Source organism: Lathamus discolor, chromosome 1 (assembly GCF_037157495.1).
Source record: "Lathamus discolor isolate bLatDis1 chromosome 1, bLatDis1.hap1, whole genome shotgun sequence".
NCBI classification, from domain to species: Eukaryota; Metazoa; Chordata; class Aves; order Psittaciformes; family Psittacidae; genus Lathamus; species Lathamus discolor.
The window spans coordinates 98,860,524-98,873,625 of NC_088884.1; the positions used below are offsets into that span (position 1 = coordinate 98,860,524).

The 13,102-nt window shown below is 37.9% G+C and overlaps 1 protein-coding gene across 2 annotated transcripts in view; it reads right to left on the reverse strand.

Annotated features, from left to right (window-relative positions):
- The window catches only part of TBC1D9 (TBC1 domain family member 9), a 48,983-nt gene that overhangs the window by 17,623 nt on the left and 18,258 nt on the right, over positions 1 to 13,102 (reverse strand). For both annotated transcript variants that reach the window (XM_065687664.1, XM_065687669.1), the window contains exons 3-10: positions 12,188 to 12,306; positions 10,343 to 10,571; positions 9,030 to 9,291; positions 7,897 to 8,104; positions 4,814 to 5,020; positions 2,998 to 3,168; positions 2,395 to 2,545; positions 925 to 1,139 (exon numbers count right to left, since the gene is read on the reverse strand). In XM_065687664.1, the coding sequence (XP_065543736.1) occupies positions 925 to 1,139; positions 2,395 to 2,545; positions 2,998 to 3,168; positions 4,814 to 5,020; positions 7,897 to 8,104; positions 9,030 to 9,291; positions 10,343 to 10,571; positions 12,188 to 12,306 (1,562 nt within the window). The remainder of the gene's footprint in view (positions 1 to 924; positions 1,140 to 2,394; positions 2,546 to 2,997; positions 3,169 to 4,813; positions 5,021 to 7,896; positions 8,105 to 9,029; positions 9,292 to 10,342; positions 10,572 to 12,187; positions 12,307 to 13,102) is intronic.

Genomic DNA, 13,102 nt, shown 5'->3' on the forward strand with positions numbered 1-13,102 from the left:
CAAGATTCCATTTTGCAAAAATAGGCAGGAAGGCAAAAAAGGGGCTCATGCAATAACTCAAAGTTATATAGCAAGAAAGAACGATTAACGACCAGGAACTAATGTGACCGGAATCACAGGCGTAAGAACTCCAAAAGCATGCACTGCTCAGCACTAGCTCTACTGATAAATGGTTGCAAAGCACAGGGACAAGATACCTTCTGGGGTTTTGTTCTGAATGACTGAATAGCATAAGTTAAGGAGGAAGTTCTTTCCTGTTAGGGTGGTGAGGCACTGGAATGGGTTGCCCAGGGAGGCTGGGAGTGCTCCATCCTTGGCAGTGTTCAAGGCCAGGTTGGACGAAGCCTTGGGTGGGATGGTTTAGTGTGAGGTGTCCCTGCCTATGGTGGCGGGGTTGGAACTGACTGATCTTGAGGTCCTTTCCAACTCTAACTATTCTATGATTCTATGATTTTATAATTAAAAAAAAAAATAAAAATAACGGAGGTTCTGGAGGGGTATTACAACTGATACGTTAAATAAGTAGGTAAAAATTTTAGGTTGAACAATTAAAGCTGGAGGGTTTTTTCTACTTAAAAGAAAGGGTTCATTTGTCATTTTCTGTAGATGCACTTCAGGACAGCTCTGTTGTTGTCCTCTGTCCAGTCTCTAGATTAATGGGCAGGAAATTTGCTTACAGAAAACAATGCACATCTCAGCATGAGCTGCTAATACTTTTGTTAGGAGTAGGTCCTTGTGTCAAATTCTTCTGACCTCAGCATGACTGTAATTCGGCAGCACTGAGGCTCTCCCTGACCGTATTATACATGTATGCATCTGTGCACTTTACACAGCCAATGCCAATGTACATGGCTGAAGAAATAGGAGTATAAGGAAATAACTGGAATTCCAGAAACTGAAGGAGTGCCAAGGTGTTTCAATTACCTGACAATATCCTATGTTTGGATTTCTAAAAGCATAAGCTGTCAAGACTCTCCTTAGAGCAGCAATACCCATCTCATTCTGGAATGCAGGGTGTTCTGGAAGGGAGCGGTGCAGATCCCTCTCTATCTCTTCTGTAGCAAGATTATACTTCCCCATTGATTTCTCCACCAGGTCCTCATAATAGCCGGGATGAGTGGCCATCTCATTAATGGCTCCTAGGAGTGAGAGAACAGTATTAAAACGAGAAGAAAGCAAGGGTTAGCAGATACAGTATCCCAACACAATGATTTCCTGCTACCATTCATCTTGGATGCCATCAACAACCACTTCAAAAGCAAATATGAAATGCTATTTTTGTACAGCTGATTAAAAACCAGCCTGACACGCTTAGGTGATTGAGCTGCTACCCCTTCTTGTCTTTTCCCCAAGGCATTTAAAAAGAAAAAAAAAAAAAAGGAAAAATATACAGTCCCTCTCTCTTTCTGCTAGAATGAAACATAAGGCGTGAAGAGCAAACCAGCTGTGTAGTCAAACAGTATCATGAGCTCCCTCTGCAGCTGGCTGTGGGTGTGATTATCCTACATAATTCAAAATAGGCCTCTGAGAAAGCTACTTACCCTGCGGAGGGAGTATATTAATGCTTGGTTGCAGAAAGTATGATATCTGAGCCAACGAGCAAAAGACAGAAACTCCTGAGCTCTATTCCTGCTTCTGAAAATGACTCTGTCACCTTGAGCAGGGCACTCAGCCTGTCTCAGCAATGCTGTCAGAGCTGCCATGAGATTTCACTGCTGACTTTAAAACTTCTCTGGAAATTAAAATCTCAGCAGCAAAGGAAATCAAGCGTCAGCAGCAGAAAGTAGTGCATACAGAAAACACTAATTATACATACACCATGAAAACTGGTCCAAAGTAGCTGTAAATTAGACTTAGGACAGATCTGTGCATTCTTGTGTATATTTGCTGAAAACATTTGTCTAACGCCCAGCAGCAAAGAGAACATGTATAAAGATAAGCATTACCTATGAAGAAACATTATTGAAAAATTATTAGAAAATTATTTAAATAAGGATAGCGGTTCCATGCAACATGCTTAGACTTTGGAAATCCTTGCAACAACTTGCTGTGAAGGCCAAAAGCTTAACTGGATTCAGAAATGATTTAATATATGGGAAGTAGTCCTGCTGGTGGTTGTCAAACATCTAGAGGCCCCCAGACTGCTGGCTTCTGGTAACAGGGTGTGTGTTCTGCTTTTCTATATTCTTCCCTAATTTTCCTGTTTGAGAAAGGGTATTTACTGGCCTAAACAGACCTTGTCTAAACCAGTCAGCTGCCTGTTAACAATCACAGCCCTGCTTGCTCCAAATATTTTTAGACACTTACCACGTGCACCTTTGAGCATCTTTGAAATCCCTTTTTTCCCCTCACACTTTTACTTATATCCCAATCTCATTTCAAATGAATACTTGCCTGAAAACAGTAGCCAAAGTTCCCCTCTCATGCTTTCTGGAATGCCCTTCAGCACAAGATCTCTGGTTTTCTCTGTGCGATACATACAAACTCCTTGGCCATATTCAGCAAAGTGAATTTTCCAGGCCTGTTCCTTCAAAAACTCTTTAGCCTAAGAGCAAAAAAGGCAAGCATAAAGACGCAGCTTCTCTTTCTAACACTCTGCCCCACTGAAATGCTAAGCGCTAAAAAGCCTGCAATGTCCTAACTTCCCAAGTGAGCAAGAAATAACTTGGCTGCAGTCCGATCCTCCTTTTAATGGGCTGCCTCCTCCCATTTCTTAGTTTCTATCCCAATAGACCTTGCTGTTAAAAGAACATCGTTGAAGCAGTTGTACTTAAGAGCAGGCCTAAAACCTCTCCTTGATTTATATCCAACTTTGCTTTTCTTATGTAGCGAAACTGTTTGCAAAATGGCAGCATGTTCAACATCTCTGTGAAAAATGCTGCCTCTTAAACTGTCTGTGGCAGAATGCTTCTGCATCAGAAACGTGGATTTTACAACATGATTTAACAACTTTTTCAGGCAGGTACAGCTGTATTTTTACCAGCTTGTGTATTTTACCAGCTTGGGGTTGAACTCCTCCGGTGACCTCCGCCGATACATTGTCATTAAAGCTTGAGTTGCTGTTGGAATGCCATTGTCATTAAGATTGAACTGTCGCTCTCCCTCAGACTCAGAGCTGAGGCTTTTATGAGGGCTGGCAGAAATAACACTACTTGATCTTGTAAACACCTGTAGAAAGCAGTCACAAGCAATAACAGACATGGGGCTTGAGCCAGAGTCTAGGCTTTTCACTTCATTTTACTTCAAAATTTATGATGTTAACAGCTAACAAAACCTGAGCAATTAAATCACCCAGGTACATTCACAACATATGACAGCAGAAATTAAACCAGTATAGAATAATTAAATTGTTTCCAGTTTCTCAGTGCCCCCCTACCCTGGAAAAGTAATCATATCCTATCATTAGAATTTAAAGTGTTAACTCTAAGTAGCCCTGGGCATTAAGGCAGCTCCCTTAGCCTCCTGTCAACATCACAGGACTGTTGAATCCCCAGATGGCTACTTGACCATTAAATATTTAAAGATTTAAATTGAACATTTTTATGTGTGTGTACACAGACATACACAAAATAAATTATTTTGTTCCCCTCACTTACAAGTTCTATAGAAAATTCAACACTGACAGACCGTGATTTGAAAGAAAAACGTTTTGAAGAAAAAGAATTTTCTAACTTCTCAAACAGCTTCGAAAATTTCTCAAAGTAAGATCTCACACGGCCGTTCACACCAAATGCCTGAAACTGAAATTAGTAGCCACGCATGTCTAGATATGTAGTCATACTACTAAATGTAATAACAATGCTTGCAATTATTAAATTGTGTTTAGAATTCAGTAGGTAGAATGCACAGATCCATTTAGGGCAAAAAGGCAAGACAAAGTTTCAGTATTATACACATATGCATACATGCTCTAGTATACAGCTACACCCCCACACTAATTATACCTCATCATCAACAAAGCAAGTAAAAAAGTGGCTTTTAAGATTTACATGGCAAACAGGGTAGGGCTAATTGGTACAAGACTAAGGTATGGCTTAGTACGGATTTGGAATGTGAAATGATACACCACCAAAGCCTTTTCAGCTTTGAGATCTGAACTACTAAACTTTGTTGATTTTAACAGATCTGATGAGGTTGGAATATGAAGCATATTTTCATACATAAAACCTAGGAATTCAGTAGATGCCATGATATTCAAGGTGCCTGAGTAAAGTTTATCTAATCATATCTTTTAAGAACCATTTACTCTGCCTAGGTAAATAAGGAATTGGTTCAGAACAGGGCCACCTGAATTCTAGGTGAGGGTTGTTTTGGGTTTTTGCTTTGTTAGTTCAAATGTTCCAAAGTTCACTAGCAGTGCACATGCAGACTTGCTCAGGTCAGTAAGATTTAGCAGCTGAAGTCCTGAATAAAAGGAATTTTGAGTCAACTGATAATTTCCTCAAATTCCACAATTACATTTTGATTTGGACAAGGCAATAGGTATTAAACAATATTATTCAATTAACCAGTTACTTAACTATGACATTTTCAACAAAACACACTAATTCCAGAACATGGTAGCAGGAATTAACAGTAGCTCCTCCACAGCAATGGCGATTTCTCTTAAGTCCTACATGAAAAAAGTAGATATCCTAGCCGTAACATTTAACTGTTCAGCTTAAGGAAGCTAAAGGTGTTAAAAGAGGAAACATTTCTCTGTACAGAGGTTTAGCTTCACAAAAAGCTTACAAGGCTTTTCCCTGGCTTTTCTTTCCCCACACCAGTTACAGTCCCCTTCTTCTAGTACACAAATTCATGCTCCTCCACATACCTCATCATCTGAACTCATATAGCTTCCAGAAATATTTTTCTCCAGGTATATTTTTGAAGTGGTTTGTTGCAGAAAGTCTGAGATTCTCTGTACAAGAAAGTCTCTGTCTTTCAAGTTGGCAAAGAGGAATGTCATTCTGTTTTTTGTGCTGATTGATAATGGACTGGGCAACACACTGGAGCTGTCTGCCTTTTCCACTATCGTCACCTAAGGAGAAAGAGTAACTACAGCTTAAGATATTTAATCAGGTTGCTTGGTCTAAGAAACCATCTTAATACAATAAACCCATAACCCCTTCCCCCCTTATGTAGAACCACTACAGACATCCCTCTGCAGGAAAACAAGATTTGGAGACAAAGACATACAAGGCTGAAAGATGAAGGCTCTCATCCCACAAACAACTGGCTTTAGTGCATTTCCAGCAAGACTCCTTTGCACTGCTTAGTTTATTTTCCTCAGTCTGTATTTTTGAAGAATCAGTAACAGAAAATTACTTTGGTGGGATACAGATCTATGGGCTCTTTTGTAGGAGCTTGGAACAACTTTCCTGCTCCCCTATACCAGTACAGGATGAATCAAAGACTTTTGCTTACTTTTTACTGATGATGTATGATAACATGCCTGTTCTACTATACTATAATTACATACTCTGCTTCTGTATTATAATTATATACTCTGCTAACAACTGTTACTGCAACTGTATTTTCACAGTACACAGAAACCTGCAACAAAGGGAAACATTCCTGACAAAGGAAGACATCTAACCCTGTGAGGTGGAGGTTTCTGTTTGGCCTTCAGTTGTTAGGGAAACAGTCACTAACCTAACCGAACTCCAGGCTGTAAACAGTACTCACACCACAATCTACTACTGAGCACAAGGCACTAGCTCCCTGAGCTTTTGGTAAAGCACGTTAACACAAAGAAATCTCAGGGATAAGTTATACAGTGTGTTCCAAACATTGCCAATTATTAAGAAGAAACCAATCAATCAAGTTTGTGCCATTCATACATTGAACAAATCACAACTGTAAGTACTCTTAATCACTGCTTTTATGACTTTAAACAATTTCCTAGGCAATGGAAACTGTCTTCTTCCCTTCAGGATAGAAAAGGGCACATCTAGTTTCCTAGCACCTTTACTTTTGCTCTTTTTTTTTCACTCTTTTAAAGATAGAGATCAATGGTAAGACATTAGTGCTTTAATTAATTATAATACTAATTAATTCATACTAAGATACTAGTATTTCTCCAGCTAAAAAGGTAGGATAACCACTTTTCACACATTTTCTTTGAAGATGTATTTAAAGACTGCAATACACAGCTTAGGTGTTAAATCACTTCTCTATCCTTCAAACTTCCTTTTATTTTTCTGTTAACTACAAATTTATTAGTTTGAATACATACAGTCTCTCCTGGAGGACTACTTTACTGATACAGAACCACACTACCTGCCTGGAGACAATTTCTAGCCAACAGTCTTTATAACATGCACAAATCTGCCAAATGCAATTTGCAAAGAATTCCTGATGTCTAGAAGGAATCAAAGGAAAGAAAAATCTTTGCTACTTGGCACACTCTTAACAGCAAATGGGAATTTCATACTTCAGTTGCACAAAACTACTTTTGAAGTGCTATAATCTAATTTACCAATTACATGCTTTTATTTTTAGCTCTCTTCCCCAACTTATTTTCAGGGTCCAAAGGAAGCTTACTGATTAACTTACTGATTAGCTAATTACTCATTAACTTGAAGGACATTCACTAATAGCATATTGAAATTAGCTAAAAAGTGTTCCTACGTAATTTTTCAGTTTCACGTAAACTGTTTGAACATAATCAGCTCAAGACAGACAAATTCTAGAGGCACAGGACAGACATTCCAGCAAGTATGCCCTGCTACAATGAGAGCTAATATTCACTTATTTCCTATTCAAGTAAACACACACACATATCTGAAGTACTGATCTTGAAAACTGCACCTACTGGGTGCAGTAAGCAGTGCAGTCAGCCACTGAAAATCAGCTTTCCTGATCATCATTTCTGAATCAATGCTTCATCATTGTCTCATCAGTCATAACATGTTCAGGCTACCGCAGAATACTGGAATTAGGTTAGGGTCTGACCCAAAGCTTTAATTAAATAGGAAGCTTCCCTTCAATTATTAAGGGTACTGATCAGTTGCTGAATCTGCATCCAGAAAAAGAGGTCCTGACAAATGCAGACTTCTCTTCTTCCATCACTCCACCTAGAGGATCATTCTTCCCTGGGAGTTCCAGACAAACAGTGCAACCATCATCAAATGCCTCTTCTCAAATAACCAAAAGTCACTGCAACACACCATGGAGAAGGTGTACTTCAAAGTTTCCAAACAAATATCACTTGTTTTCACTCTTTATGATTCGTGGGAGAAAATACGTGCCTTGAAATATTCCTTAGCTCTCCAGTTATGACAAACTGTCCTTGGTTACATCAGCTTTGCTAATATTTCCAAGACTTCACAGCTTTTTCCATTAACCCACAAATCAAGTCAATCATAAAGAACCCTCTCCAACATAATTTCTTTAATTGCATTAAGCTTAGGTCATTTTTACTGAACATCTGCTTTAAGCAGCCAGCTTTAAAAAGGGAAGCACACTGATCTATAAAATGCTGACAAATATTTTCCATGCACAGGAATAAATGACTGCAAGTCTGTGTGAAGAGAATTTAAATCTTTATGATTATGAATCTCCTCACACCTCACAAAAACAGATCTTATCTGACAGATTCTTTAACAGAAATTCCACTTGCCAATCTAGGAAGTTTTACTGCCCCATCCCTCCCTATGAGGCACAAAAAACGTACCATGGGGCTATAAATCAGAATATAAATTATGGAGGGGAAGAACTCATAAGGTTTGTAAAAACTGACAGAAAACTCCCTGTGAATTTTAGTAGCAGGAACTTTTAAGATACCACGTCATTAAATATTACTTAGAACACATCAGAATAGTAAACTCACAAGAGATTGAAGGGACTAAAAGAGGTTTTTCCGCAAATATCAGTATTATATTGCCCTACAAATTTACAAATACAAATATTTACCTCTCGAAGAGGGATAATAAGGCTGCACAAGTTCTCCTCTTTGCTAGTAAAGCAAATGTAGTTTGTAGAAACAAACATCTGCCCCAAAATATGCATTTTGTTGAATGGAGTCCAGAGAGTACAGTCTGTGTGTCCATCTAATTTCTCATCCTTAGGAAGTCGGAACAATGCACGGTATCTCTCACTCTTTGCTCTGGCATCAAGATCCCTAAAACAAGCCCACAAAACTTTTCTTAAGAAATACATATTTTCTGAGTTTATATACAGTGATTTTATTACTGAATAACACATGACCCCGTGTAATATCACACCAAAAATGCTTCTTTGAGACTTGTTTATTAGCATGATGGAATCCTGTGGGCTAGAGTTTGTTAACAATTTCAAGACTTAGTCTTGACAATGCATTCCGTGCAAAACACTGAACAGTCAGAAAGACAAAACTAAGTAATATAATGCATGATATGATGCATGCTGATGTCACTACGCAATGAGAAACATAAACAATGGTTACGTATAGATTAGCATTTATGATTCTATGATTAATTCTGTATGGGTCACTAACATGATCAACATAAAATAATGAAAAAATTAACAAGAAACTATCAAATTGCAGCATGACATCTATAGAAGAAGCAGAAAGATTTTCCAGATAATTTCTTATTCTTTAGAATTTTATGTCACTTTTTTCCATCTCTGTTACCTAGAAAGTAAGTTCTAGATAGAATTCACCATCTAGAGTAATTTTTCAACTCCAGTTATAGGACCAAGTATGAATGTTAGGCAGATTCCTAATAGCGCTTAAGTCATTTTATTACCTTCCCCTGGTAACCCAAAAAGGCCTCATAACAGATGCCTAATACAGCCAGTGTCAAGAGATACATTAAACAGCTTCTGAACAAACAAGAACTTGGCTCAAATATGTTACTTTCATTTTTTCTGCATGTTCATATTCAAATGTTTTCCCTCTCCTATTTCAACAGGAGACCAAATAATTCTATTTAAATAGTTATTTCCATTTTGCCACTAATAGAATCAATCATTCCTCTTGGAGTAACAGTAAACGACAGCAAAACAAAATCCTGCAAGTAAAGGGACTGGGGAGAAACAAATGACTAAGGGCCAGTGCTACCTACCGTTTCAGTGCAGATACTTTTTTTGGGGATTTCTTTTTCAGTTTGGGTAATGACCTGTCTTGTTCAAATCCTTCATTGTCCAAAAGCTGTCGCATAGCTATATTGGCAAGCTGTTCCATTAGTTTAAATGTCTCACTGATATTAAGGAATACTGAGAAGAAATGTTCACTTGACCTTGTGCTCACTTTGATCATATCAGGGAAGAGCAGTGTGGCATTCTTCTCAAGTTGAGTGATATCAACCCAGCGGATAACCAACTTTGCTGAACAGAAGCAAAGAAACAACAACAACAAAATATTTAGTACCAAAATAATCGCATATTCAAAACCTTTTATTTTCCTCTTCCTCAAAAATGTATTTAGCTGAAATTTGCTTGCAACCTGAAAAGTTGGGAGAACAGCATAAATAGATCCAGCTTGTACAAACAAAATACAATCACCCGAGAAACAGCAGATAAGAGAGTTTAAGGATCATTTACTTCTGCAGTGAACACCAAACAAAAGTGTTACAAAGCTAGGTGAGAAAACATACTGCTCAGACTCTGACATCCTTCTTTCCCATGGAAGCAAAGAAATACAGTCTAAACCTATAAGATGTGTTTGTGTTATTTTTACACATTAAGAAGTTTCAAATATTACAGTAATGACAGATCCTTGGCTTTTCTTCCAACACCACTATAGGTTAGAACATTGTCCTTAAAGCAGGGACAAAATCTATATTATTTTTGTCAAAAAACTCCATGAAAAAACAAAAACAAACCCAAAAAAGTCATTCACTAGGGTATGTCCACACAACCAAATAGAAAGACCTGCGACTGATCCATTTCTCATAACCAAGTACTGCAGACTTGCTCAGTTCCACACTGCTTAGAATTAACTCCCTCTGTAGCAAACTGGTTGCATCCATACTATGTAGGTTCTTGATCCTGGGTCTCCTCTGAGCCCTTTGTGATGCTCTGGAGTTGTATATGAGTAAATGTGGGATTTTCAAAGTCTGCCAGAGTAGTACTGGAGGACTGTATAAGAGCAGAAGGAGCCAGAACTGGTGTGATCTCATCTCTAATCCCTCTGGACACAGTCCCTGAAGTTAACCATGCCTCCAGATGATGCCCATGTATTGTTTTACAGAGAACTACTTTGAGAAATACAAAACAAATCAGGGAACAGCATGACAATTAGGGAATCGCTCCCTACTCCTCTTTTCCTCAGCAGTATCACTGCACCCTTCAGCAGTTCTGTAGGTGAACAATAACAAACCACAGATTTCCTAACAATTCTTAGATGCACAGACCACTGGTCCACTGTAAAACATACCTTCCTTGCCCATGAGGAAAGAGTAAAAGCAAAGGTGATTAATGCTGAGATAGACCCAGCCCTGACGGGGAACCTTCCCCTTCCAGTAACTGCAGGAGTAGTAGTTCACCAACTTCTCTTCTTCTGGCATCCCAAACAGCTTGTGAAATTTCACTATGGCTTCCTTAAATTTTTCTGTATCATCATCTTCCTTGATGCCATTGATTTTGTTGTACTCAGCGATGATGCCCTAGTAGGGAGAGAAAGAAGTACACAGCATATTTGTTGCCATGGGGTATCAGACATCCTTATTATCATTGCTGTCTGGGCCAAAGGACACAACAGTTATTGCAATGTCAAGAAAGAATTTTGCTTATCTTTTATTCTTCTGCTCATTCTCCTGTTTATATAGTTATTTACTTTGTTCAAGGCTGTCTGATGACCTTGCTCCTTACTATGCCTATGTCAAAAGCAACCAAACACCAACCACTTGCCAATACTCTGCTTTAAATTAACCAGCCTATCTCAAACATTCCCAACAACTCTGTTAAGCACCCATGATTTGTAATATTTCCCCTTCCACCTATATATGCTCTCTGAAGAGCCAGAGATAGGATTTCAGCAGAAAGCTTTCTTCTAAAGTGAAGGAAAAAAGCAAAAGGAAAAAAAGATATGTGATTGACTAGAGAAAATACCAAACCACTTTTATGACCCTGTCTTAGTAGACCTGGAATGAACAAAAGAGCAAGAGGAAACAAAGAAATATCTCCTATTAGATTAACTAGCAGAATTATAAAAATAATTCACACTTTCACGTTCAGGAGACCTTAATCTAATTTGAAGTGACAGCAGTGTGGTGAAAAGCTGCCTTTTGATACCTCTATGCTGAACATAGAACAGAGAAATGCACACAGAACAGAAGTCTATTCACTTATTTTCCTAATCTCTTTTATAATCTTCTATATTAAAGTTATAAAAAGGAAAGGGACTTGTCTTCAAATTGCTCCATATTTACATTGAAAGTAGAGTATTAAGACAGTGAACCATCATTCACTTTTAATATTCATCCAACTTTAACAAGTTCCTTAAAAAAATTATATTTCACAAGACAGATGTCTTCTCACATTAGGTGTTTCCATGATTATCCTCAGCCCTCACACCTGATTCACTAGTAAAACACAACTTAAGGAGATTCTTAAGACAGTTGACTTACTACATGAAATGTTAATAGAGGAATGATACAAAGCCAGTGCTTAGAAAACACACCAAGTATGTACAATAGTTATGCTTCTAATCAATCTTTCACCAAAATATTAATTTTTAGGTAATTCTTAGCATGGATAAAGTGCTTTTTACAAGTATAGCTACTACCTATAGGAGAAAGTCTGGCAAAACAAACAAACAAAAAACAACACAAAAAAAAAACTAACAAATTAATCAACCAGCAACCCCTAAAACCTCTGTGAAGTGCAAATACCAACCCTACAGAATTTAACTACACTGAAGAGGGTAAGGAGACATTTTATGATGAGTACATGGAAAAAAAATAAAAAAATAAAAGGTTTGCTCTGGAAAAGCAGTTACATAGAAAACTGTCAAAGTTTAAGACAAAAGCAATGGTGCAATTAATTTCAGAACATACAATGTTTGAATCCATGACTATATATGTAGGGTTTTTTTTATCACACTGCACTAATCCCAGTTTCCCTTACTTTTTACACACATGTTAGTACTTAGAATCTAGTTCCTTATTCAGAAGGGTGGAGCAGCCTGGGGACTACCAGGTTAAATTTGGTTAGAATTCACATCAGTTTTCCTTCCACAGTCACATTTATCATTAACACTTACAATAATGTATTTAACTACCTGTATTTTTCCTCTGACAAATGTATTTATGTCATTCTCATTTTCAAAGATTGAAAGAGTTTGTAACAAATTCTGTTCAAGCCATTCCCAGTGTTCAGTGATTTCTTTCCTCGAGCAACCTGCATATATATATTAAAAAAAAAAAAAATCAAAAACAAAACAACAACCAAAAGTCACAAATAATTCACCAGTGTCAATGTCCTCATAATCATAAACAGAAGACTAATAAAATCGCTAGTAACTGGAGATGCAGTGTGATTCTATGATCTTTTTGTTCAAACCACAGATTTGGCCCATTTTACTCAAGAGCTAGCAAGTAAAGGTATCTACCTGCTAACTGATGTCTACAGAACCCAACAAAGTGAAGGGGCTTACGTGAAGCAACCGTTAGGAAGAGGTTAAATACAACAAGCTGTTTCCAATAACTTCTACGGCTTCACTACAGGCACTGTCACATGTCTAGATCTAGAATCACAGAATGGTTTGGGCTGGAAAGGACCTTAAGATCATCTAGTTCCAACCCTCCTGCCACGGGCAGGGACACCTCACACTAGACCATCAAAATCCCTTGGATTATCTTTTACCCTCTGAATAGTCTTGTACAGAACAAGACCAAATGTCATGCAACATGAATGAACAGGGAAACAGTCACATTTCTTCCAGTCATTCTGTAAAGCTACTTAGTGAGGAAGGAAATTATTGCTTTATGGAAGGCAGAGGAGAACAATACAAATTCTGTAAAAATAAGAGATTACAAGCACCAAATAACCAGCAGTGTACCCCTAGGGAACAGGGAGGGACAGCTGTACAATGCATGACAAATCAGAGTTGCATAGCTAAATGCAGCCAAATCCCTTTGTAACCTGTACAATTCTAATAACCCTGGATCAGTTCAGAAAGAATTGCCTTAGCTGC